At 40.4% G+C, this 24,626-nt stretch overlaps 2 protein-coding genes across 2 annotated transcripts; both read right to left on the reverse strand.

Moving 5' to 3' along the window:
• Window positions 1–3,328: 3,328 nt before the first annotated feature.
• LOC133040343 (olfactory receptor 2D3-like) lies at window positions 3,329–4,246 on the reverse strand. Its single transcript, XM_061120062.1, has one exon. The coding sequence runs from the start codon at window positions 4,244–4,246 to the stop codon at window positions 3,329–3,331; it is 918 nt and encodes a 305-aa protein (XP_060976045.1).
• Window positions 4,247–22,026: 17,780 nt separating this feature from the next.
• LOC133040345 (olfactory receptor 2A12-like) lies at window positions 22,027–22,974 on the reverse strand. Its single transcript, XM_061120064.1, has one exon. It carries the CDS (start codon window positions 22,972–22,974, stop codon window positions 22,027–22,029), a length of 948 nt encoding a protein of 315 aa, XP_060976047.1.
• Window positions 22,975–24,626: the final 1,652 nt, after the last annotated feature.

Below are 24,626 nucleotides of genomic sequence, written 5' to 3' on the forward strand. Positions count from 1 at the left end.
TCTTTGACTTTCATCAAGAGGCTCTTTAGTTCTTCACTTTCTGCCATAACGGTAGTGTCATCTGTGTATCTGATGTTATTGACATTTCTCTAGGCAGTCTTGAATCCAGCTTGTGCTTACTCCAGCCTGGCATTTCTCATGATGTGTTCTGCATAGAAGTTAAATAAGCAGGGTGACAATATACAGCCTTGACATACTCCTTTCCCAATTTGGAACCAGTTCATTGTTCCATGTCCAGTTCTATCTGCATACAGCTTTCTCAGGAGGCAGGTAAGATGGTGTGGTATTCCCATTTCTTGAAGAATTTTCCACAGTTTATTGTGATCCACACAGTCAAAGGCTTTGGCATAGTCAACAAGGTAGAAGTAGAGATTTTTCTGGAACTCTTGCTTTTTTGATGATCCAACAGATGTTGGCAGTTTGATCTCTGGTTCCTCTGCCTTTTCTAAAACCAGCTTGAACATCTGGAAGTTCATGGTTCATGTACTGTTGAAGACTGGCTTGGAGAATTTTGAGCATTACTTTGCAAGCCTGTGAGATGTGTGCAATTGTGGCATAGTTTGAACATTCTTTGGCATTGTGCTTCTTTGGGATTGGAATGAAAATTGAGCTTTTCCAGTCCTGTGGCCACTGCTGAGCTTTCCAAATTTGCTGGCATATTGAATGCAGTACTTTCACAGCATCATCTTTTAGGATTTGAAATAGCTCAACTGGAATTCCATCACCTCCAGCAGCTTTGTTCACAGTGATGCTTTTTCTAAGGCCCATTTGACTTCACATTCCAGGATGTCTGGCTCTAAGTGAGTGATGACACCATCGTGGTTTGTATAGTTTTTCTGTATAGTTCTTCTGAGTATTTCACACTTTAATGTGGGGACAGCATCCATTGTGTTCATCAGAAGCAGACCTAGCACTTCTGTGATTAACACTCCCATCACCTTCTAGCAGCCAGGAGAGCATAATGTATCCCATTAGAGACACAGAGGACTCTGTAACTGCAACCAGTTCTGACAGGCATCACTCTGGGAACAGATAAGGACTCCCTGTAAGAGGAAAGTTATGGAGGAAGGAGTGATGTACCTGGTGTTCCTGCTCTGCAAGTCTCTAGTAATCCTGACCCTCAGAGCTGGAAACAATGTCAGAGGCCATCCAGGTAGGTTTCCTGGGCTCCATCGGGCTCACCTCTGCTGCCTTCTTGACCAGGTTCAGAATGAATAACCACTTCTACATCCTTATTTGTAGCCTGCTGCTGAGCTGAGTTTATCTGGGGTTGAGTTGAAATTTTCTTTGCTGGTTTTTCTGCTTTCAGTTTTGACTTTCTGTTTGACCACATGTTCTAATGGAGCTAAAACCTAGAGTATGAACACAGCTGACTGCATAGAATTTAAACATCTTTTGCAATGCTCTGGCCATAGACTGGGCCTTGCGAAGGTCTTTGCTACTATACAACCAGAGCCTAGACTAATTACTATTACTTGGTCATGTGAAATATGAATGCACTTTTTAGGTCAGTCTGTACTCCAACTGGCAATGTATGAAAATCCATGTTTTATTGTGTTCTCAATTTATTATTGAGGCCACCTCTCCTCTATTCTGTAAACTCTGCCAGATTCTAAAGACAAAAAAGTGGTATCTCATTGATATTTTAAATCGCATTTCTTGGTGCCTATTATGGTATGATTTTCCCATATGTTTATTAACTTTTTGGACTTCTTTTTTATAAAGTGTCATATCTGTTGCCAGTTTTCCTAAGTGTGTATATTTTTCTTACCAATTTGTAAGAGCTTCTTCTGTGTTAATAACTTTATTCATGTGTCTATAAGTATGTTGCAGTTATATGCTTTGTGTTGCTATTTGCCTTTAATTTTGCTTCATTGTGCAATGCTCTGGCTCCTGGATGGTGAGGTTGGGTAATAGCTTTGGGGAATTGTGAACCTGCACCTTTGACATGGAGCCTGGCCTCTTACAGAGGGAATAGACATTCATGTTATATTTTTTGGCAAGCCCAGCTGATTTTTTTTTTTGTAAGGAGTTTCATAGGCAGTGTACATCAGCAAGAGGCTGGGAAAAACCCAAAGGGGCTGCATTCTAGCTTATGGGACATGTCTCTAGAACATCAGGGGAATTGTTTTGCTGGGTTCTGAAGTTCCCATGGCAGCCAGCAGTCAGTAAATATAGGTGATGCCCTGTACCATGACCCTGCAGATTGATGAAACATGGGGAAAAAAATTCATATTTGTAAAGATTCTGTGAGAAATAAACATTGTTTTGGGGAAAGTCCCTTCAAGCAAGAGAGAACAGAGCAAAAAAACTCCACTGAATTTTTAACCTCTTTCTGAACTTCCTAAATTTTGCATCTAGAGGTCACATTGTATTCATCCTCTAATTTCTCTCATCCTTAAGTGCACAGAGTCTCTTCTCCTTGAGATTATCCAGAGAGGCTATTGTTTTTAAAAATGGATGTCATTAGAAAAAAAAAAAAGGAGAAATGAAGAGAGAAAAATACGAGAATGGAAAAAAATGGTCATAAAGGAAAATTTTGCCCCTTTCTAAGATACTAATAATTTCAATTGATCCCAGATGTTCTAACTGGCACAGCTTATAGATGGGTACATATAGGCTCATTTCATTCTTCTCAAGTCCTTTTCCCACCTTAAAAATCTCCACTTCACCGTGTCTGAGTTCCTCCTTCTTCCACTCTCTGACTCCATCACCCTATTTTTTTTTCCCACTGTCTCTCTAGGGATTCAGTCACTGCCACTAACCAGGAAGTTCATGACCATTTAAGGGTTGATAATTCATCCACGAGTAAAAGATATTGAAAACTGAAACTAACATTTCCTAAAAAATTACTGTATGTCACGCTCTGTATGAAAAACATGTTGTGTATTATCTCATTTAATCATTACAACTTCCCTCTGAGGGAGAGATACAAACCTTAGAGGAGTTAAGTGAGCTGTAAGAATTCACATGCCAGAAAATTAACAAATAAAAACACATGATTAATTATGTTAATAGAAAAAAATTCACATATCTCATAATTGATAAAGCCAAGGATGTCATCCTGGTCTGCCTGGCACTAGAGTCCAGGTTCTTGACCACTGTGTTAGATCTTCTGGATTGTCTTTGTCTAAAACCACAGCACCATAGATAATGCTGATTGCCAAGCACCCTGTTCTCTCCCACTTGAGAGTTGAATGGTTAGCTTTATGGAGACCATCTTTTCCAGCTTTCATGGAAGAGTCTTCAGGGAGTTGGTGAGTATGCGCCCTCATGTAAGATATCCCAGATCTTAATCTTTAAAGTGTCACTCTGGGGCCCTGCCCCTTCACATCAATTTGAGGAAAGCATTTTTCACATCCTTATTCCTCAGACTGTAGATGACAGGGTTGAGGAAGGCTGTGGCAATGTTATAGAAAAGGGCCATTTTCTTGCCATTGTTTGACAAGGAGTCAGAGCCAGGGCTCACGTATGTGATAATGCATGGAATAGCAAACATGGTAACCATGGTGATGTGGGAGGCACAGGTGGAGAAGGCCTTGATCCGTCCTTGGGCTGAGCGGATCTTCATGATGGTGGCAAAGATGTTGACATAGACAAGGACAATCAAGGAAAGTGGGACCACAATGACATTGAAGTCTGTGATGAAGTCCACCAAGTCATTGAGGCATGTGACTGCACAGGCCAGCTTCAGGACCGCAGGAACCTCACAGAAGTAATGGTCAATTTCATTAGGGCCACAGTAGGGAAGGTGCATAGCAAAGAAGGTATCAGTCAGGCCACCCACCACACCATAGGCTGCACAAATGCCCACCATGAGAAGGCACACCCAGCGGCTCATGATGACCTTATACCAGAGAGGGTGGCAGATGGCCATGTACCTGTCCACAGACATGATGGAGAAAAGCCAGGACTCAGTGATCCCAAAGAGGAGGAAGATGTACATCTGGGCCACACATCTAGCAAAAGAGATGGCTCTCTTCTTGCTGAGAATGTGCACGAGCATCTGGGGCACCACCGTGGTGGTGTAGCACATGTCCAACAGGGAGAGGACACTGATGAAGAAGTACATGGGCGTGTGGAGGCGTGTGTCCTGGTGGGTGAGGGTGATGAGGAGGCTGTTGCTGACAAGGATGAGCAGGTAAAAGACCAGAAAGAAGGTGAAGAGCAGAGGATTGGTCCTGGGGTTTGAGGCAAAGCCCAACAGGATGAATTCTGTCACAGCGGACTGGTTGAGCTCCTGCATTGTGATCCGCCTGTTTAAAGATTTTGAGGGATATGTAGTTTGTTGGGTTTTGGTACTAACAAACTTTCACACTCATTTTTTCATTTATGTTTCTTAACAGGAAGTTTGGGCTAGCAGATGGGGCACTACTGGAGAGGTCCCTGTAGTAGTTTGAGTGGTGTCAACACTGGTTCTGGATTAAGTTATGGTCATGGTGATGAAATGGTGAAGGCCAAGTTAAGGAAATACTGTGTGCTGTGTTCAATTCTGTCTCTCCCTTTCCAGAGACAGCTTTGCTTTTCTGAGACTTATTCATTCCATTTTATGATTTCTCTTGGGACAACAGAGGTTGCAAAACCTTGGTTTAAGGATCAGGATTAGAACTGTTACACTCATAATTTGGGTTAAGCTTTTCATCACTGTTAGGATTATTATTAATGTTAGACTTTTTCTGGTGAATGAAACTTTACCATTGTTCATTAATTATGTCATTGATTCAACATGATTTTTGCCAAATGCTTACTCTTTGTTGTAAATCAGGGTGGCAAGGAAGAGTTATAAATGATATGTGTGGGAAAATGATTTCACACATCTACCAAGATAAATTTTAAGTATGTTAAAGAGTGAAATGCAAGAAATAACATAGTAAGACAATCTTGGGGAAATATATGGGTGAATATTTATTTTATGGTGGGAGAGATGCCTTTAAGCATCAACTGATTAAGTCCTTCAGCCTCTTGGTGTTGACCCTTTTCCTCTAATAACCAAAGAAAGCAACACAGCTCCTCATCTGACCTTCTGTCTATTTACTCAGTAGTTGTGAGGGTTCCTTGTGTATCCCAGGTCATTTTGCTCTAAAATCCTTGGTCTCATTGAATCTTTGATCCACCTTGCTGCCTTGCTTGTGTGGGTACTGAACTCTTCAGTGGATCATCCCTATGCTCTTTCTTCTTCATGTCCCCAAACCTCACTAACACAGGGATGATATATGTAAGACTTGTCCTAAAGGTATGGGTAAAAGGAAAGACTTAGAATGCAGCACAGAACAGAAAACTCTTTTTTTAATGAACGTTTAATGCTGTATAGTTCCTAAGTTATCTGTGCAGCACTTCTTCCTCTCAAGCTCCCAGCCAGCTGGTGGGTGACTGGAGACTGGTCTACTTCTTGGAACCTCCTCCCATCTCCCCTTGTCTCCCTGTTCTAGGACGCTCCTTACTCCTGTTACTTGGGCCATGAGTCACAAATCCAATGCTTCCAAATCAGTGCTTTCAAACTTCACTGTGCTTCAGAATTACCTGGAAGGCGTGCCAGATGCTGCTGCTGTGTGTCATAAGGAGATTTGAATTGGAAGATGGGGTTGGAGCATGAGAATTTGCATTTCTAACAAGTTCCCAGGTTCTTCACATGCTGTGGTCACAGTTTGAAAGCTGATCTACTTAATGGTAAAAAGAAAGTTGTTCTTGCTGAATTTCCCTGTCTTCACATCATGCTCAATTGCATTATGCTTATTGCATATTCCCTGCTTAAACGCCACTATTCAGTATTTTCATTCTTTCATTTAAGCATAAGAATAAAAGAAGAAAAGTAAAAAAAGAAAAAATAAATATTTTGATGTTATAAATATAAAAAATAATTTTTTCTTTAAGTTAAAAAAAGAATAATAGTTGTATATGTGGGATAGAAGAAAAAGCAAGAGAATTCCATAAAAACATCTACTTCTGCTTCATTGACAACACTAAAGCCTTTGACTCTGTGGATCACAACAAACTGTGGAAAATTCTTAAAGAGATGGGAATACAAGACCACCTTACCTGCTTCCTGATTAACCTGTATCAGGTCAAGAAGTAACAGTTAGAACCAGACATGGAATAATGGGTTAGTTTCAAATTGTGAAAGGAGTACATCAAGGCTGTATATTGTCACTCTGCTTATTTAACTTCTGTGCAGAGTACATCATGCTAAACACTGGGCTGGATGAAACGCAAGCTGGAATCAAGATTGCCAGGAGAAATATCAACAACCTCAGATATGCAGATGATACCACTCTAATGCAGAAAGTGAAGAGGAACTAAATAGCCTCTTAATGAGGATGAAAGAGGAGAATGAAAAACCTGACTTAAAACTCAACATTCAAAAAACTAAGGTCATGGCATTGATGCCATCATTTCATGGCAAATAGATGGGGGAAAAGTGGAAGCGGTGACAGATTTTGTTTTCTTGGGCTCCAAAATCAATGCAAATGGTGACTGCTGCCACAAAATGGAAAGACACTTGCTTCTTGGAAGAAAAGTTATGACAAACCTAGATACTGTATTAAAAAGTTGAAACATCACTTTGCCAACAAAAGTCTGTATAGGCAAAGTATGGTTTTTCCAGAGTCATGTGTGGATGTGAGAGTTGGACCATAAAGAAGGCTGAGCACCAAAGAATTGAAGCTTTTGAATTTTGGTGCTGCAGAAGACTCTTGAGAGTCTCTTGGACAGCAGGAAGATCAAACCAGTCAATCTGAAAGGAAAGCAACCCTGAATTTTCATTGGAAGGACTGATGCTGAAGCTGAAGCCCCAGTACTTTGGCCACCTGATGTGAAGAGCCGACTCCTTGGAAAAGACCCAAATGCTGGGAAAGATTTAGGGCAAGAGGAGAAGGAGGTGACAGAGGATGAGATCGTTGGATGGCATTACTGACTCAATGGACATGAATTTGAGTAAGCTCCAGGAGACAGTGAAGGACAGGGAAGCCTGGCATACTGCCATTCATGGAGTTTCAAAGAGTTGGACATGACTTAGTGACTGAACATCAACAACAATGTGGCATACAAGTTATTAAAATGATTAGAAAATAAAGGTCATTTCTTCTTAAAGAAAAGACTAATAACCAAAATTGAGATATGAATAATCAATTCACAAAAGAAGAGATTCATGAATAATGAACTCACAAAAGTTTAAAGACTGCCTGTTAAAATATCAATGAAAGAGACTTGAGCCTACACATTGGCAAAAAATTCTCTTAAAATGATAATACCTGGCATCCAGTTTATAGTAAAGGAGACATTCTTATTTATTGATATGAAAATTCATATGGGAAATAAATGACTGTAATATTTCTGCAAGAAAATTGGACAGTATGTAAATTCACCAGTAAGAATTTTGCCTAGGGAAAAATGAGACATGTGGGGAGACTCTTGCATTGGAAGGCATCGTCTTAACCACTGGGCCACCAAGGATATCACCCAGTGATACTGTGAAGATGGAATTTATAGGGATTTAACTTCTCTGTTCAGACTAGCTAGGTAAAAGGGTGGATATGAGAGTGAAAGATCAGAGATGGAGAAAGACATGCTGGACCTAGACAAGATTGAAAGAGGATGGAAGGGAGAGCTTCTCCTTTTGTCTAAGCTCATCTCCTCCATTGAGTTACACTTGGGAATCAGCTGATATAGCTCATTGCAAGTACATTTACTGCTTAAGATAAAAGTGTTTTGAATAGGAAATAGGTCCTAAGAGAGAGAGAATTGAACAGGTCCCGGTTGGTGAGAAACTGCCCAGTTTTTACCTCCAGCTTGTCCTTTCAGGGTGAGGGTAGAGGAGATGTGGGTGACAGGACTCTGCCCCACAAGGGACACCTTGACCTTTGATGAGTTTGTGTCTTTGCACTATGTAGAGCCTGGGGGCTGGGTTCTACCTTTACTTTCTTTGGCTGACTTGCTGTGTTTCTTAAATCTCTGAACCTCAGGTTCTGTCCCTGCCACTCTAGGTGTGATAATGACCTGTGACCAATGAAAAAACAGAAAAGAATCATACGATTGCCAAGTCCTTGTAGGGATAAACCTCCAGATTCCAAATTGGCTGGATCTGGGGCTAGAGATATCAGCCTTGGTTTCTTGTTAGGATGTAATAGAAATCACAGAAAATTTGTTTTGTTTATCTTTTTATATCCTTATATTTATCTTTTACTCAAATACCGACTCTCTTGCAGCACAGGCTAAGCAAAAGACTCAAAGTAGTTTTGAATTTTCACTTTTGCTGTTTACTGCTGTCACTCTGAGCAAGTAATTGTTCCTCATGTGTGGAAAAAAACAGGAGGTTCATTGCAATAATACATGGTTCTGTCAAGTTCTGAAGATATGTTTTTCCTCCCTTCCCCTTTCTCCAGCTTTCCCTGCCCATACCCTCCTCCAGCATCATCACAGACCTTCAGGGACTAAAACTGACCCAGTGCATGCTCAGACATCAGTGGGAGGAGAAGGAGGGGGTTCAGCAGGAGGAAAAAGGTGGGAAATTGTTTATTCTTCTCTTTGTGAAAGAAGAAGTAAAAAGGCTAGAGGAAAGGGGCAAAAGACATGGAGACCCAGTGGGAGAGTCAGAGGGACAAAACATGGTGAAGACACAGATGAAGAAAGATACAGGGAGACAAGGGAGAACACAGGAGGGAATATCAGAAAAGCTGGGAAGGTGGTGTGTGAGCCAGGCCTGCGAGAAAAAGTCACCAGAGGGCAGAGCAGGGCAACTGAAGCAGCAAAGAGCCTGCAGAGGCCAGACAGGGGAAAAGAGAGACAGGCAATCTACAGGGCAGGTGGAGAGAGGCAGGGGCAAGACCAGTCTCCCAGGGAGAGAGAAGGAGACAGAGGAGAGGGCAAGAGCAAGAAGATGGGGTGACTGCAGGCAAGGGAGAGCTGAACAGAAGGGTGGAAGCAGAGGGAGCTGGAAGGTGAGGGAGATTCACAGACAGTGGAGGATGAGGGCAGAGAACTGGGTTGCAGGGGGAGACCCAGAAAAACCCTGCAGGGACGATCCTTGTGAGTCAAAGAGGCAGGTACAGAGCAAGGAGAAGAGGAGAGAAGCAGGGAGGCTGGAGACGACTGAGCTACAGGCAAATCCAGTGGCATAGCAAGCAGTAAACTGATGTCAAGAGGGAAAGAAAGGCCCAGAGTGAGTTGAAGATCCAGTCAGACAGAACACCAGAGCTACACACTTAGAAAGAGGATCAGAGAGATGGATGAAATCTTTGGAGGCAGAGAAGCCCAGAGACAGCAGACAGAAAAAGAGGCAGGAGGAGACACATGGAGAGGGATGGAAAGTAAGAAAGAGAAGGAGAGGCAGAGAGAGAGAGAGAGAGAGAATAATAGACCCAGAGACAGAGGAAGGAATAAATAGACATAAAGAGAGAAAGAGGCAGACTCATCCAAGGAGAACTCATGTAGATGTGGGGAGAGAAACCAAGGTGAGCAGGCACAATGGACCAGGTATTACCTGGAGCTTCCTGCAAGTCTAGGGTTGGGGGACAGTTGCAGCCTGGCTTGCTCCCCAGAACATTTGTGGACACTGCTGTCCTGAGCTTATAACCCTACAGGGAAGGGAGCTGTGGGCAAAGCTCCCTCAGTCTCAGGGGACCACTCCTGGGTGACATGTGGCCCCAGGTCTCTAGCCAGGAGCTAAGTTACTGCAGTCTCTTCCTCTTGGGGAGGAAGCCCCAGGCTCCTACTCAGGAGCATTAGACCAGGCCCTGCTCAGAGCAGGCCCTTCCGCAGGCCCAGGGAGGGCAGGGGGAATATAAGGCTCACCTGGGACAGGAGTGTGGATGCTGGAAAGGAGGCATGTTTGGGGACTCAGGAAGGACCCTGAGGGCTGGAACTTTTCTCAGCTGCTCCTCCTTCCCCAGGAAAAAAAAAATGAAGCCCCCTCGGAGATGTAGGGTGATGAAGGCCATGAAATTGTCCTCTCCTTCTGCCAATGTGCATCCCGAGGGCTGTTTCATCCATTAAAAACTGTAGGCAAAATTTCTAGTATCCTGGAGCTTTAGTCTACAGACATAAAGATCCTGATCCTGACCCCAGAATGGAGTCCATTACAGCACTGACTAGGCCATCCCCTCTTCCATTCAAGGGGAGCTCAAAGTTTCGTGGCATCCGTGTCCAGGTAATTCTGGCTTCAGCTCCCTCTGAGACCCTCAGGGCTGAAGGCCTTTACCTGCTTCAGTGGGAAGCACCAGCCCAGGGGACTCCTCACACCTCTGGAGGGCTGTTTCTTTCCTCACATTCCACTGGACCAGCCTGAAAAGCCCTCTCCCAAGCTGTCTACCTCAAGCAACGAGGGTTTCCAGTTCTGTGACAGTCACATGGTGGCTGTAGCCATCTTTCTAATCTGCAGCTCTGATTTTGTTCCCCCAATTCTAGAGGCCTCATTGGTTCCCATGTGTGGAATTTAGTCTCAACTCCTTAGTTCAGATGCCAAAATCCTTCTTGCTCTGAATCTTGTCCATCACTCCAGCCTTCCCTCTTGCAGCTCAATGAAACTTCTGATGTATGTTCATCTAACAAAAATCATAAGGAAAAGACTCACAAGTTCATTAAGAATTCGATTCATTCAAAGTCATTATTCTATTCATCAAAAAATGAAAGGAATACTTCTCAGGAGTGAAAATAATGAACATGGGAAAACATTAAAACCGATAATGAGTGAAAAAATCAAGCTACAAAATATATATACTGTGTAACTCAATTTTAAAAATTATGGAAACAAATAATAAATTGTCTAAGAATTGTGTTACGTTTCTTCAAAAATATTAATGAAAGCAGTTAATGAAATTAGACCTTGAAATGTTAACTGTAGTTCTTCTTACTTCTGTCTGCTCTCTGGTGAATGAGGCTAAGAGGCTTGTAGAAGATGGTTGATTGTAGAACTACAATCTGGCAGCTGCTTAATGAAAACCACATCACAGAAAGTTAATCAAAATGAAAATGACAGAGGGTTATGTCCTAGATTTAGGAACGAGCTAAAATCCCAGAAAAACAACTAAATGAAGTCAAGATAGGCAACCTTTCAGAAAAAGAATTCAGAATAATTATAGTGAAGCTATCCAGGACCTAGGAAAAGCAATGGAGAAGATGCAACAAATGTTTACCAAAGACCCAGAAGAACTAAAGAACAAACAAACAGATGAATAATACTCTAGAAGGAATCAATAGAATAACTGAGGTGGAAGAACAGATAGATGATTGGAAGGCAGAATGGTGGAAATCATTGCTGAAAAACAGAAAGAAGACTGAAAAAAGTGAAGGCAGCCCAAGAGACCTCTGGGACGACATTAAATGCACCAACATTAGCATTATAGGCATGAAGGAAAAGAGAGAAAGGACCTGAGAAAATATTTGAAGAGATTATAGCTGAAAACTTCCCTAACATGGGAAAGGAAATATTCAGCCAAGGCCAGGAAGCACAGAGAGTCCCAGGCAGGATAAACCCAAGGAGAAACACACTGAACACATAATAATCAAAATGACAAAAATTAAAGATAAAGATAAAAGACAACAAGGGAAAAACAGCAAACAACATACAAGGAAACACACAGAAGACTATAAACTGATTTCTCAATTGAACTCTACAGGCCAGAAGGGGATGGCACAATATATTTAAAGTGATGAAAGAGAAGACTCTGCAACCAAGAATACTCTACCCAGCAAGACTCTTGTTCAGATTTGATGGAAAAATCAAAAGCTTTACAGACAAGCAAAAGTTAAGAGAATTTAGTACCACAAAACCAGCATTATAGCAAATGCTAAAGGAGCTTCCCTAGGCAGGAAACACAAGAGAAGAAAAAGACCTACAAAAAATAAACCAAGAACAATTAAGAAATAGGGTCATTTGTTGTTGTTATTCAGTCACTAACTTGTGTCCGACTCTTTGAGACCCCATGGACTGCAGAATGCCAGGCTTCCCTGTCCTTCACTATCTCCCAGAGTTTGTTCAAATTCATGTCCTTAGGATCATACATATTGATAATTACCTTAAGTGTAAATGAATTAAATGCACCAACCAAAAGAGATAGACTGGTTGGGTGGATGAAAATACGTGTATGTATGCATTTCCACTTAACACATCATTCTACTCACACCCCAAATTGTATGTAATTATTTTATACTGTTAGGTTAATCATGTTTCCATTATGGCTTGCAATTGTAATTATCTTTTATTTTTTTGTCTGGCTATTGATTGTGAAAACTGATAAACCTCTTTTACTATTGTGATTGGATGTGTGTTTTAGATGCTCAGTTGGTCCAACTCATTGTGACCCTGTGGGCTATAGTCCACCAGTCCCTTCAGTCCATGGAATTCCCCAGGCAAGAATACTGGAGTGGGTAGCCATTCCCTTTTCCAGGGGATCTTCTCAACCCCAGGATCGAATCCAGACCTCCCACTTTGTGGGCAGATTCTTTACCTTCTTAGCCACCAGAAAAAGCCCCGTGTAATTATTATTCATTTTAATACAATTGCATCATAATTGGTCAACAGAAGATAATAGAATTCTATATCACTAAAACTACCATTTAATAGAAAAACCTGCAATCACTTTTTAAAATCCAGATGCACATTAGAATTATCTTGGAATTTTTTGAAAAATACAAATGCCCAGGTATTGTTTTTTTTCTCCAAGGCTCCAGATGTGATTTTAATGAGCAGCCATGTTTTAAAACAACTGGACTGTATATCTTTCACTTTTATCTAGTTTGTTTCATTTTTTTTCTATTTCTTATTCAGTACTCCGTTTCATTTAGTTTATGTTTCCTAATTTTTCTCTCATTTTTTGTTATTTCTCAAACCTTTATCAAGTGTAGTAGAAAAGCTATTATATACATATAATACTAAATAGTACATTTAATATTAATTAATATTAAATTTAATAATAATTAATATTAAATGTTAATTAAACACATACATTCAATATATATTTTAGAAAACTTACAAATTTTGGCCTGGCTAAAAGTTTTATGACTTTTTGGTTTCATTTGTTTGACTAAGATGAATAGAATGCTAGATTTCTAATTTATATTCACTCAATACTTTGATGTAGTTCCATTTATTCTGGCATCTACTATTACTGCTAATGGCAAAGGGCATGGCAACCACTCCAGTATTCTTGCCTGGAGAATCCCATGGACAGAGGAGCCTGAGGCTGTAGTCCATAGGGTCGTAAAGAGTTGGACACGACTGAGTGACTGAGCATGCATGCATTACTGCTAAAAGTCTAGAAAGCTTATTATCTTAGTGATTAAAAAATTTTTTTTTGAATGAGACTTGAAACTTCTGATCCCACTCTGAAAATATAAATAAATACTATGTTGTAAAAATAAAAAACAGTCAATGCTAACTACAGGGTTTTAATCTGTTGTACCTGTCACTTCCAGAACATCTCCCTCTCTTTGTTTATTTTGGCTTCCTCTGTTTGCAAGTTTCTTCAGTGTCTAAATTCTGCCCTGACACAAGGGGGTGAAGGTGGTCACTTATTTAGGCTCACTCGTTCAGTTGTGCTGTGAGGAGGGAGGAACACCACAAACAAATATCACTTGTGTGTGGGGACTACTCGCAGTGTATGGACCGCACTGGGTTTGCCCCAGCTCACGGTGCCTGTGCTTTCCCTGTCTACTCTGCTCAGGCTCCAGGTTGCTCTGAAGGGAAACTGTCCAAAACGGGCCCTGGGTTGCGTGCTCTTCCCGGGTCTAAGCTGCTCAGGTTCAGGTTCTCGGGTACTCCAGATAGGCACAGATTCGGTTGGGCTTGCGTTTTGTGACCTTCCCAGGTCTGAGGAGCTCAGGCAACCAGGTGCTTGGTGAGCACACTATTCCAGTGTATGGTGCATCTTATCACCTCCCCGGTCCCAGCCGCTTGATTTCCTGGGGGTGCCCCAAGAGTGCCGTCTCAGGTGTGCTGTGTGTCTCCTCTGGGGGGCTGATCTCAAATGGATGAATTCTTAGAAAAGGATAACCTTCCAAAACTGAACCAGGAAGAAATAGAAAATCTTAACAGACCCATCACAAGCACAGAATTCAAAACTGTAATAAAATATCTTCAAACAAACAAAAGCCCAGGATCAGATGGCTTCACAGGTGAATTCTACCAAAAATTTAGAAAAGAGCTAACACCTATCCTACTCGAACTCTTCCAGAAAATTGCAGAGGAAGGTAAACTTCCAAACTCATTCTATGAGACCACCATCACCTGCCAGGAGCCAGCACATGAGATCCCACCCATGACAAAGTCATGAGGAGAAGACCTGACAGGCAAGGCGGATCAGGACTTCAGGGATTTCGAAAAGCTGCCCTGGCGCTCACCTTAAAGATGATCTCTGTCTTTCTGATGCTTGCTGTATTAGACTACTCCCTAATTTCTGTGACACAGGCAGAAGGCCTTTCCCAATCTCTCTCCAAACAGAATCAACTTAGAACTTTAACCAATATGTCCCCCGGACGGTGGTATCCTATAAGATTATCCAGGATGAAAGGAGTGTTTCAATTTAGACCCCTTTGCTGGCATTCTAGCCTGCTTGGCAAATGCGTACTAATGCACATGACTGCTCACAACACCTTAATCATAAACAGCATAAAGAACCTGATCACACAAAAGGCCCTAATAGGTACAGAGCCCTTCGGGAGGTGAGGAAGCCCTATTAGAGAACATAAAAATTTATTCTAAAAGTGATTATAGTTAAAGATTTAGAAAAATAAGAGTTTAGAATTGTTAATTTTAACCAGGAATGCTAAACAGGGGCTGCCTCACCGGAGCTGCAGAGTCTTTGTGTGGTAAACCTTTTAGATAAATTTAACTGATAACTTCTGCAAAAGGACTGACCTTTGTGTTCATTAAAGAATAGATTACAGAAAACAGCTTTGCATTCACCTAGGTCATAAAAAGTCAATAGGCCCCAAGGCCAGAAGATAATGTACAAGACCCTCATAAACAAGGAAGTATGCAGAAAACACCCTGGTTTTGTGTAGGACAAGCTGATGTAATATTAAACTATCTTCCCCTTAAAAATGTACTAACTTAGAATATAAAAGCTACGGTAAAAAATAAAGATTTGCCAGACTCTGCTGCACCCCCCGTCTGGTCACTCTCTCTCTCTCTCTCTCTCTCTCTCTCTTTCTCTCTCTCTCCCTCGCAGACTTGGCCCTATCAAGGCTGGTCTCACGTGTCTTCTCTTGCTGATGCCGTTCATCCTGCCGAGGCTGGACCCCGGCAAGCACCCTAATACCAAAACCTGACAAAGATGCCACAAAAAAAGAAAACTACAGGCCAATATCACTGATGAACATAGATGCAAAAATCCTTTATAAAATTCTAGCAAACAGAATCCAACAACATATTAAAAAGATCATACATCATGACCAAGTGGGCTTTATCCCAGGGATGCAAGGATTCTTCAATATTCACAAATCAATCAATGTGATACACCACATTAACAAATTGAAAGATAAAAACCATATGATTATCTCAACAGATGCAGAGAAAGCTTTTGACAAAATTCAACATCCATTTATGATAAAAAAAAAAAAAAAACCTCCAGAAAGCAGGCATAGAAGGAACATACCTTAATATAATAAAAGCCATATATGATAAACCCACAGCAAACATTATCCTTAATGGTGAAAAATTGAAAGCATTTCCCCTAATGTCAGGAACAAGACAAGGGTGCCCACTCTCACCACTACTATTCGACATAGTTTTGGAAGTCTTAGCCACAGCAATCAGAAAGGAAAAAGAAATAAAAGGAATCCAGATAGGAAAAGAAGAAGTAAAACTCTCACTGTTTGCAGATGACATGATCCTCTACATAGAAAACCCTAAAGACACCACCAGAAAATTACTAGAGCTAATCAATGAATATAGTAAAGTTTCAGGATATAAAATTAACACACAGAAATCTCTTGCATTCCTATACTCTAACAATGAGAAAACAGAAAGAGAAATTAAGGAAACAATTCCATTCACCATTGTGATGAAAAGAATAAAATACTTAGGAATAAATCTACCTAAAGAAACAGAAGACCTCTATATAGAAAACTATAAAACACTAATGAAAGAAATCAAAGATGACACAAATAGATGGAGAAATATACCATGTTCATGGATTGGAAGAATCAATATAGTGAAAATGAATATACCACGCAAAGCAATCTATAGATTCAATGCAATCCTTATCAAGCTACCAACGATATTTTTCAGAGAACCAGAACAAATAATTTCACAATTTGTATGGAAATACAAAAACCTTAAACCTTATCTTTATTATGCAAAAGCTTTTAAGTTTCATTAGGTCCCATTTGTTTAGTTTTGCTTTTATTTCTAATATTCTGGGAGGTGGGTCATAGAGGATCTTGCTGTGATTTATGTTGGAGAGTGTTTTGCCTATGTTCTCCTCTAGGAGTTTTATAGTTTCTGGTCTTACATTTAGATCTTTAATCCATTTTGAGTTTATTTTTGTGTATGGTATTAGAAAGTGTTCTAGTTTCATTCTTTTACAAGTGGTTGACCAGTTTTCCCAGCACCACTTGTTAAAGAGGTTGTCTTTTTTCCATTGTATATCCTTGCCTCCTTTGTCAAAGATAAGGTGTCCATAGGTGTGTGGATTTATCTCTGGGCTTTCTATTCTGTTCCATTGATCTATATTTCTGTCTTTGTGCCAGTACCATACTGTCTTGATGACTGTGGCTTTGTAGTAGAGTCTGAAGTCAGGCAGGTTGATTCCTCCAGTTCCATTCTTCTTTCTCAAGATTACTTTGGCTATTCGAGGCTTTTTGTATTTCCATACAAATTGTGAAATTCTTTGGTCTAGTTCTGGGCATACACACTGAGGAAACCAGATCTGAAAGAGACACGTGCACCCCAATGTTCATCGCAGCACTGTTTATAATAGCCAGGACATGGAAGTAACCTAGATGCCCATCAGCAGATGAATGGATAAGGAAGCTGTGGTACATATACACCATGGAATATTACTCAGCCGTTAAAAAGAATTCATTTGAATCAGTCCTAATGAGATGGATGAAACTGGAGCCCCTTATACAGAGTGAAGTAAGCCAGAAAGATAAAGAACATTACAGCATACTAACACATATATATGGAATTTAGAAAGATGGTAACGACAACCCTATATGCAAAACAGAAAAAGAGACACAGAAATACAGAACAGACTTTTGAACTCTGTGGGAGAATGTGAGGGTGGGATATTTCAAAAGAACAGCATGTATACTATCTATGGTGAAACAGATCACCAGCCCAGGTGGGATGCATGAGACAAGTGCTCGGGCCTGGTGCACTGGGAAGACCCAGAGGAATCGGGTGGAGAGGGAGGTGGGAGGGGGGATCGGGATGGGGAATACGTGTAAATCTATGGCTGATTCATATCAATGTATGACAAAACCCACTGAAATGTTGTGAAGTAATTAGCCTCCAACTAATAAAAAAAAAAAAAAAAAAAAAAAAAAAGAATAAATGAAAAAAAAAAAAAAATGGGCCAAAGAACTAAACAGACATTTCTCCAAAGAAGACATACAGATGGCTAACAAACACATGAAAAGATGCTCAACATCACTCATTATCAGAGAAGTGCAAATCAAAACCGCAATGAGGTACCATTTCACGCTGGTCAGAATGGCTGCTATCAAAAAGTTTACAAACAATAAATGCCAGAGAGGGTGTGGAGTAAAGGGAACCCTCTTACACTGTTGGTGGGAATGCAAAGTAGTACAGCCACTATGGAGAACAGTGTGGAGATTCCTTAAAAAACTGGAAATAGAACTGCCATATGACCCAGCAATCCCACTACTGGGCATACACACTGAGGAAACCAGAATTGAAAGAGACACATGTACCCCAATGTTCATCGCAGCACTGTTTACAATAGCTAGGACATGGAAGCAACCTAGATGTCCACCGGCAGATGAATGGATAAGAAAGCCATGGCACATATACCCAATGGAAGATTACTCAGCTATTAAAAATAATGCATTTGAATCAGTTCTAATGAGGTGGATGAAATTGGAGCCTATTATACAGAGTGAAGTAAGTCAGAAAGAAAAACAACAATACAGTATATTAGGCATATATATGGAATTTAGAAAGATGGAATTTAGAAAGATGGTAACAATGACCCTATATGAGAGACAGCAAAAGAGACACAGATGTAAAGAACAGCCTTTTGGACCCAGTGGGAGACGGTGAGGGTGGAATGATTTGAGAGAATAGCATTGGAACATATATATTACCATATGTGAAATAGATTGGCAGCCCAGGTTTGATGCATGAGATAGGGTGGTCAGGGGTGGTGCACTGGGATGACCCTGAGGGATGGGATGGGGAGGGAGGTGGAAGGGGGGTTCAGGATTTGGGACACATGCACACCCAAGGCTGATTCATGTCAATGTATAGCAAAAACCACTACAATATTGTAAAGTAATTAGCCTCCAATTAAAATAAATAAATTAAGTTTAAAAAACAGGAAATTAACATGTGATACAGTATTATTAACTAAAGTACAGATTTTATTCACATTGCATGAAACTTTATGCTAGTGTCCATTGTTTGTTTTCATATCTTATTCAAGATTTCATATTGTATTTAGTTGCATTGAGTAGCTTCAGCTGCATGCAACAAATTCTGATAAATTCTCTTTTCATTTTGATTTTCTTACAAATATTAAATTTTTCTTGTTATGGCTTCTTAGATACACACAACATTTAAAAGCAGACATTTAATTTTCAAATACATGTTTTTAAAGTATCTTTAATATTAATTTCTCATTTTGATATTAATTTCTTATTTAAATGCTTTCTTCTTTGCAATCACCCTTTATGTTTTTTCAAACTTTTAACTTTATTGAGGCTTTCAATGGCTAAGTCAAAGATCTATCTTGGTAAGTGTCACATTGCACTTGAAATTATGTGGGTTATTTTCAAATATCTTTTGATACTGATTTCTAACATAGTTCCATAGTGATAAGAGAATAGGCTCTGTATAATTTCAATACCTTTAGACAATGAAATGTTTGCACTTTGTTTTATATCCCTGGATATGTTCCAGTGTCTCCTAGTTTAGTCTAAGGGAACTTGAATAGAATTTGTATGCTGCTGTTGTGTGAAAATTGTTTAAATCTTAATCATGTGAATTGGCTCATAGTGATTTTCAGGTCTACTATATCCTTCTACTTCTTTGTGTATTCATTCTATTAATTTTTGACAGCTTGTTATTTACTCCAACTAAAAATTTTAATTTATCTACTTAAAAATGATTGTAATATATAGTGGAAATATATGTAACTTTGTTCTGTATTTTCCAAGTCTCCTATAAGTGTGTTATCATACTTCCATAATTTAAAAATAAAAAAGAAGCAGAAAATAAATGTTAATTGTAGTTGTCTCCAAATCTAAGATAACAGTTGTTTGTTTGTATTTATAAATGCAAAGTTTTCAGAATAAATATATACTACTTTTGCAATAATGAAAACAAGTAATAGACTCAGACTAGATGTTTTCTTTTTTTTTTTTTTTTCTTTTTAAAAATTTTTATACATTTGGCTGTGCCAGGTCTTAGGCATGTGAACTCTTAATTGTGATCTGTGAAATCTAGTCCCTCCACCAGGAATTGGACCCACACTGCCTGCATTAGAGTACAGAGGTTCAGTCACTGAACCTCCATGAAAGTTCCCAAGAAGATATTTTCAGTGCATGTAATAGAGAAAGAATAATAGCCAAAATATTTAATGAACTATAAATAAGAAAAGGTAAACATATCTTGTATTCATTGAACACTTATTATTTTTTATTATGCTAAATGCTCTACATGTATTATTTCATTTAATCCTTCTAACACCCCTCTGAGATCTATAATATATTCTTCCCATTAACAGATGAGGAAACTGAGACTCATGGAAGTTAGGTAACTTACCCATCATCACTGAGTTAGTAAAGGGTTAGCTGAGGTTAGAATATTGAAGTCTGACTCCAGGGCGGACTTCACTACACAATACTACCAACAGACTTATGAAAAGATGTTAAATTCATTAGCAATCAGGGGATTATAAGTGAAACAAAAAACGTCACCACTTTCCATCTATGAGATAGACTCTTTTAGAATGGTTTTGATAAATAACATTTTCAAGGGTTGATGAGAATGAAAGCTGTAGATTGGTATCAGTACTTAGAAGAATAATTTAGGGGTAGCCTGTAAATTGGAACAGAGAAGGCAATGGCAACCCACTCCAGTACTCTTGCCTGGAAAATTCTGTGGACGGAGGAGCCTGGTGGGCTGCAGTCCATGGGGTCGCGAAGAGTCAGACACAACTGAGCGACTTCACTTTCACGCATTGGAGAAGGAAATGGCAACCCACTCCAGTGTTCTTGCCTGGAGAATCCCAGGAACGGTGGAGATTAGTGGGCTGCTGTCTATGGGGTCGCACAGAGTCAGACATGACTGTAGCGACTTAGCAGCAGCAGCAGCAGCAGTAAATTGGAAAGTTCTAAAAACTGCTACATTCACTGCTATACATACGTCTTGGGAAAACTTTTTACATATGGAGACACGTCCAAAGAAATTTATCACAATATTATTTAAATAGCAAAAAATTAAAATTAAACAAATGTCCAATGATAAAGAGTTAGATAAATGAGATGTGGTAAAATGCTTAAAATTCTTAAGAGAATGATTTAGACCTTTAAGTATCCTGTGGGGGATGTCAGAACCATGATGTTGAGTTAAATTTTTTCATAGTGGCAATGATATCTTGATACCATTATAAAATGTTAAGTTTATACAAAAACAATTTTGTCATTGGTTATGGATGTGATTATATGTAAGCAAAAGCTTTGAAACACAGAGAATAGACTTCAATCTAATAAAAGTAGTTGATTCAGAGAAGCTGGAAATAGTCAAAGAGAACTTCAATTTTCCCTGTAATTATTTAATCCTTTTCTAAAGTATAAAAAAGACTTAGACTAAATATGGCAAAATATTAACATATTTATTTTGAGTGTGAGAAAATAGGGTCTTTGCTATATTCTTTTCTATAATTTCTTTCTGCATATTTATTACTCTGTCTGGTATCTCATTATATACATAAACATAAAAAGAGAGATACATAGGAAACTTTCCTGCTTGTCTTGGTTAAGAATCCATGCTTCCAATGCAGGGGACCCAGGTTCTATCTCTGATCAGGGATGTAATATTCCACATGCCATGGGGCAACTAAGACCTGGGCATCAACTACAGAACCCATGTGCCACAACTAGAGAAGTGCATGTGCCACAGCGAAGACTCAGCCAAAGACACACAATGAAGAAGAGCCAAAAAAAAAAAAAAAAAAAAAAGATGCAGGTATATATATATGTATATACATATACACACACACATGTATTTTCTTTTATGAAATGTATATTTATTTTTCTGAAAATAAGAATGATATTTAAAATATAAAATCAGCTAAGAGTTTCACAAGTTGAAGAATATTATTAGCCATATAGTTCTACAGATATGTCTAAAATAACTCTAACGTAGATTTTATACCACCAAGTGCAAAAAGCAATGCTAATATTACTTCTGAGTGCTTGTCAGAGAGTAACGCAAGACTGTTCCTACATAATCTGCTACCCTTTTTGTCATCTTCACCCCCAGTCCTTTATACCATTGAAAAGCACATATGCATGTTAAACACTTGGCCATGATATATTGAACTGACATAATTTTCCAGAGTTGAGGAGAGAACCAAGGAAAAACAATAAAGCAATAACCTTGGACCATAAGGACATACTTATTGTAAATCAAATCCTTCGTCTTAAATCCTCGACTGAGCCTGTGGGCGGTAGCAGCTGAAAATTTTCCAACCAGTGGGGAGAACTTCAGGGTGACCTCGCCTTTTTTGGGTAGCTCAAAATTTCTGGCCAGAAATGCTGGCCAGAACCTGATGTACTTTCATGATACCACATGAGCCTCATCAAGTTGGCCCATGATTCTGGACAACTCTGAAACACCCTGGGTCATTGAGCTGTCCCTCTCTGGCCAAGTACTTTCAGAAAGGCCCTCTTTACATCTTTGTTCCGGAGACTGTAGATGATGGGGTTGAGGAAGGCAGAGACAACATTGTAGAAAAGGGCCAGCTTCTTGTCCCTCTCTGGATCATACCAGGACCCAGGCCTCATGTACATGATCATGGCTGGCCCATAGAACATGGTGACCACGGTGATGTGGGAAGCACACGTGGAGAAGGACTTGAGTCTGCCCTGGGGTGAGCGGATGCTTAAGATGGAGACAAAGATGCGAACATAAGAGACCAGGATGAAGGAAAGTGGTATCAAAAGCAAGATGAAACCCAAGATGAAGTCCAACTGGTCATTGAGGGAGGTGTCTGCACAAGCCAACTTCAGGACAGCAGGGACCTCACAGAAGAAGTGGTTTATCTTGTGGGGGCCACAATAAGGCAGACGCATGGTGAAGACAGTATAGATCAGGGCCCCAGCTGTGCTAATGAACCAACAGACTGTGACCATCTTGATACAAATAGGACGACTCATCAGTATAGTATAGTGAAGGGGGAAGCAGATGGCCATATACCTGTCATAGGCCATAATGGCATAGAGGACACACTCAGCAATGCCCAGGATCAAGAAGATGAACATCTGGGCTGCACAAGCTCCCCAGGAAATGGTCCTCCCTGGATATACCAGATTAACCAACATCTGGGGCACAGTGGTGGTGACATAGCTCATGTCTACCAGGGAGAGGATGCTGAGAAAGAAGTACATAGGTGTGTGGAGTTGTGTATCCAAGTAGATCAGGGTGATGATGAGTCCATTGCCCAAAATTGTGATAAGGTAGAGAAGAAGGAAGAACGTGAACAGAGCCATTCTGACCTGAGACTCACTGGAGAAGCCAAGGAGGATGAACTCAGAGACAGAGCTGCGGTTCTCCTTGCCAAGGCTGTGCATGGTGGTCTGCCTATTAGGAGATAAAGACTGGTCTGTTCTGTCCTCAGCCTTGGGGGAGGGAGGACATAGCTGACTATTCTCAGTCAGACAGCTGACTGAACCAGAGCCACACACAGCCCCTTGCACAGAAGCTTGAGATTCAGTCAAATCTTTGTTGAGTTGGGTGAAAAGGTGTAGTAAACTAGGGCAGCTCCTGAACTGGGAGAGCCATCGGAAGATCTGGCTTCATGCCTGTAACAGAATATAAGATGCCTGAGTGCTCACAGGTCCTTCCCCGGAACCCACCTTCACCTATAGAAGGCAAGGCTTTAGGTAGCTATGTCTGAAGCAGGGGAACCCAGCCAGCCTCTGATCACTGCTGAATGCTTCCAAGCACATATACTTGTCTTGGTCTGGAGAACAATTCTCTGCTGAAAATTTTAAATGATGACACTGAAAGTCTGTGTCACTGAGCTGTCGGTGCTTGAGGTACAGTCAACCCAGAGCTGCTGTGCTGGCGACCTGAAGTCACAGGGAAGCTGGAGTTGTAAAGAACAGTGGTGGTCTTAGAGAGATGAGAGCCGACATGCTGGGAAGCAGAGAGCAGAGACCTCACAGCCCCGAGAAATGGAAAGCATGATTTTGATTCCTAACTTGCCCTGAGGCCTGTGATTGGATATCTGTGGGATTTTCTGTCGAATCCTTATAATTACCACCCTATGATAACATTTTAAATTCAGCTCTTCCTAAATGTCCGAAGGCTGTCAATTACCCATCTGTGTGAATTTGGGCAAGTCCCTTCACCCCCATTGACCTCAGTATCCCCATCTGTTAGAAATGAAACATCCATGGCACAGGGTAATAGAAAAAAGCTTATGAGATACCCCATGTCAATAAATTTTGCAAAATACCAACACTAGACAAGTAAAAGGGTTGGTATAAGTGGGAGGACTCTGGAAATCAGAAGAGTGGGGCTGGTCCTTAATCTGCACCTAATTCGCTGTGTGATTTTGGTTAACTCTGTTGGTCTTGATGACTCCAAGGGACTCTTCTGGGTCTGCTATTCTTTGGTCCAAGGAACACCTGGCTGGAGACCTGTGATTGCAGCAATGTCATGAGAACCAAGGGGAGGGCTGGGCCAAGCAGTCAGCTGAACAGGGTTGTGTTAGCAGGAGATTCCTTCCAGGAGTTGGAGACATGAGAAGAGAGCATAGACTCAGGTGTCAACACACCTTCATCTCGTATCCTCTTTAACCACTCCTAAGTCACTTAGCCTCTCAGGGTCCCTTGTGCTGTATCTGTAATACCTCCTCCAGAATGGAGTTTGTGTGAAATCCATCTGGTCCATTGAAAGTGCTCAATAAATGGTAGCAATTTATGTAAGGGAGGCTTAGTGGAAGTAGGAACGGAGGGAGAATTGAGGAGCCATCGTGACATTTTCAAGCATCTAATTTCCAGAGGACAGCACTGAAAACAAGACTATGAGGACTGCTTGCTGCAAAATTCTGGTGAAGGGTGAGGGATGAAGAAGTTGTCTGAGGCTATGAGCAAAAGAAGATAGTGTGATATTTTTGTGCTGAGCTTTAGGGAACACCAGTAACTGGAAGAAGAAGGAAAATTATTCAGGTCAGGAATGTTTATGAAGAGAAGAGAACTAGGGAAGCTCAGCATCT

Source organism: Dama dama, chromosome 20 (assembly GCF_033118175.1).
Source record: "Dama dama isolate Ldn47 chromosome 20, ASM3311817v1, whole genome shotgun sequence".
NCBI lineage: Eukaryota > Metazoa > Chordata > Mammalia > Artiodactyla > Cervidae > Dama > Dama dama.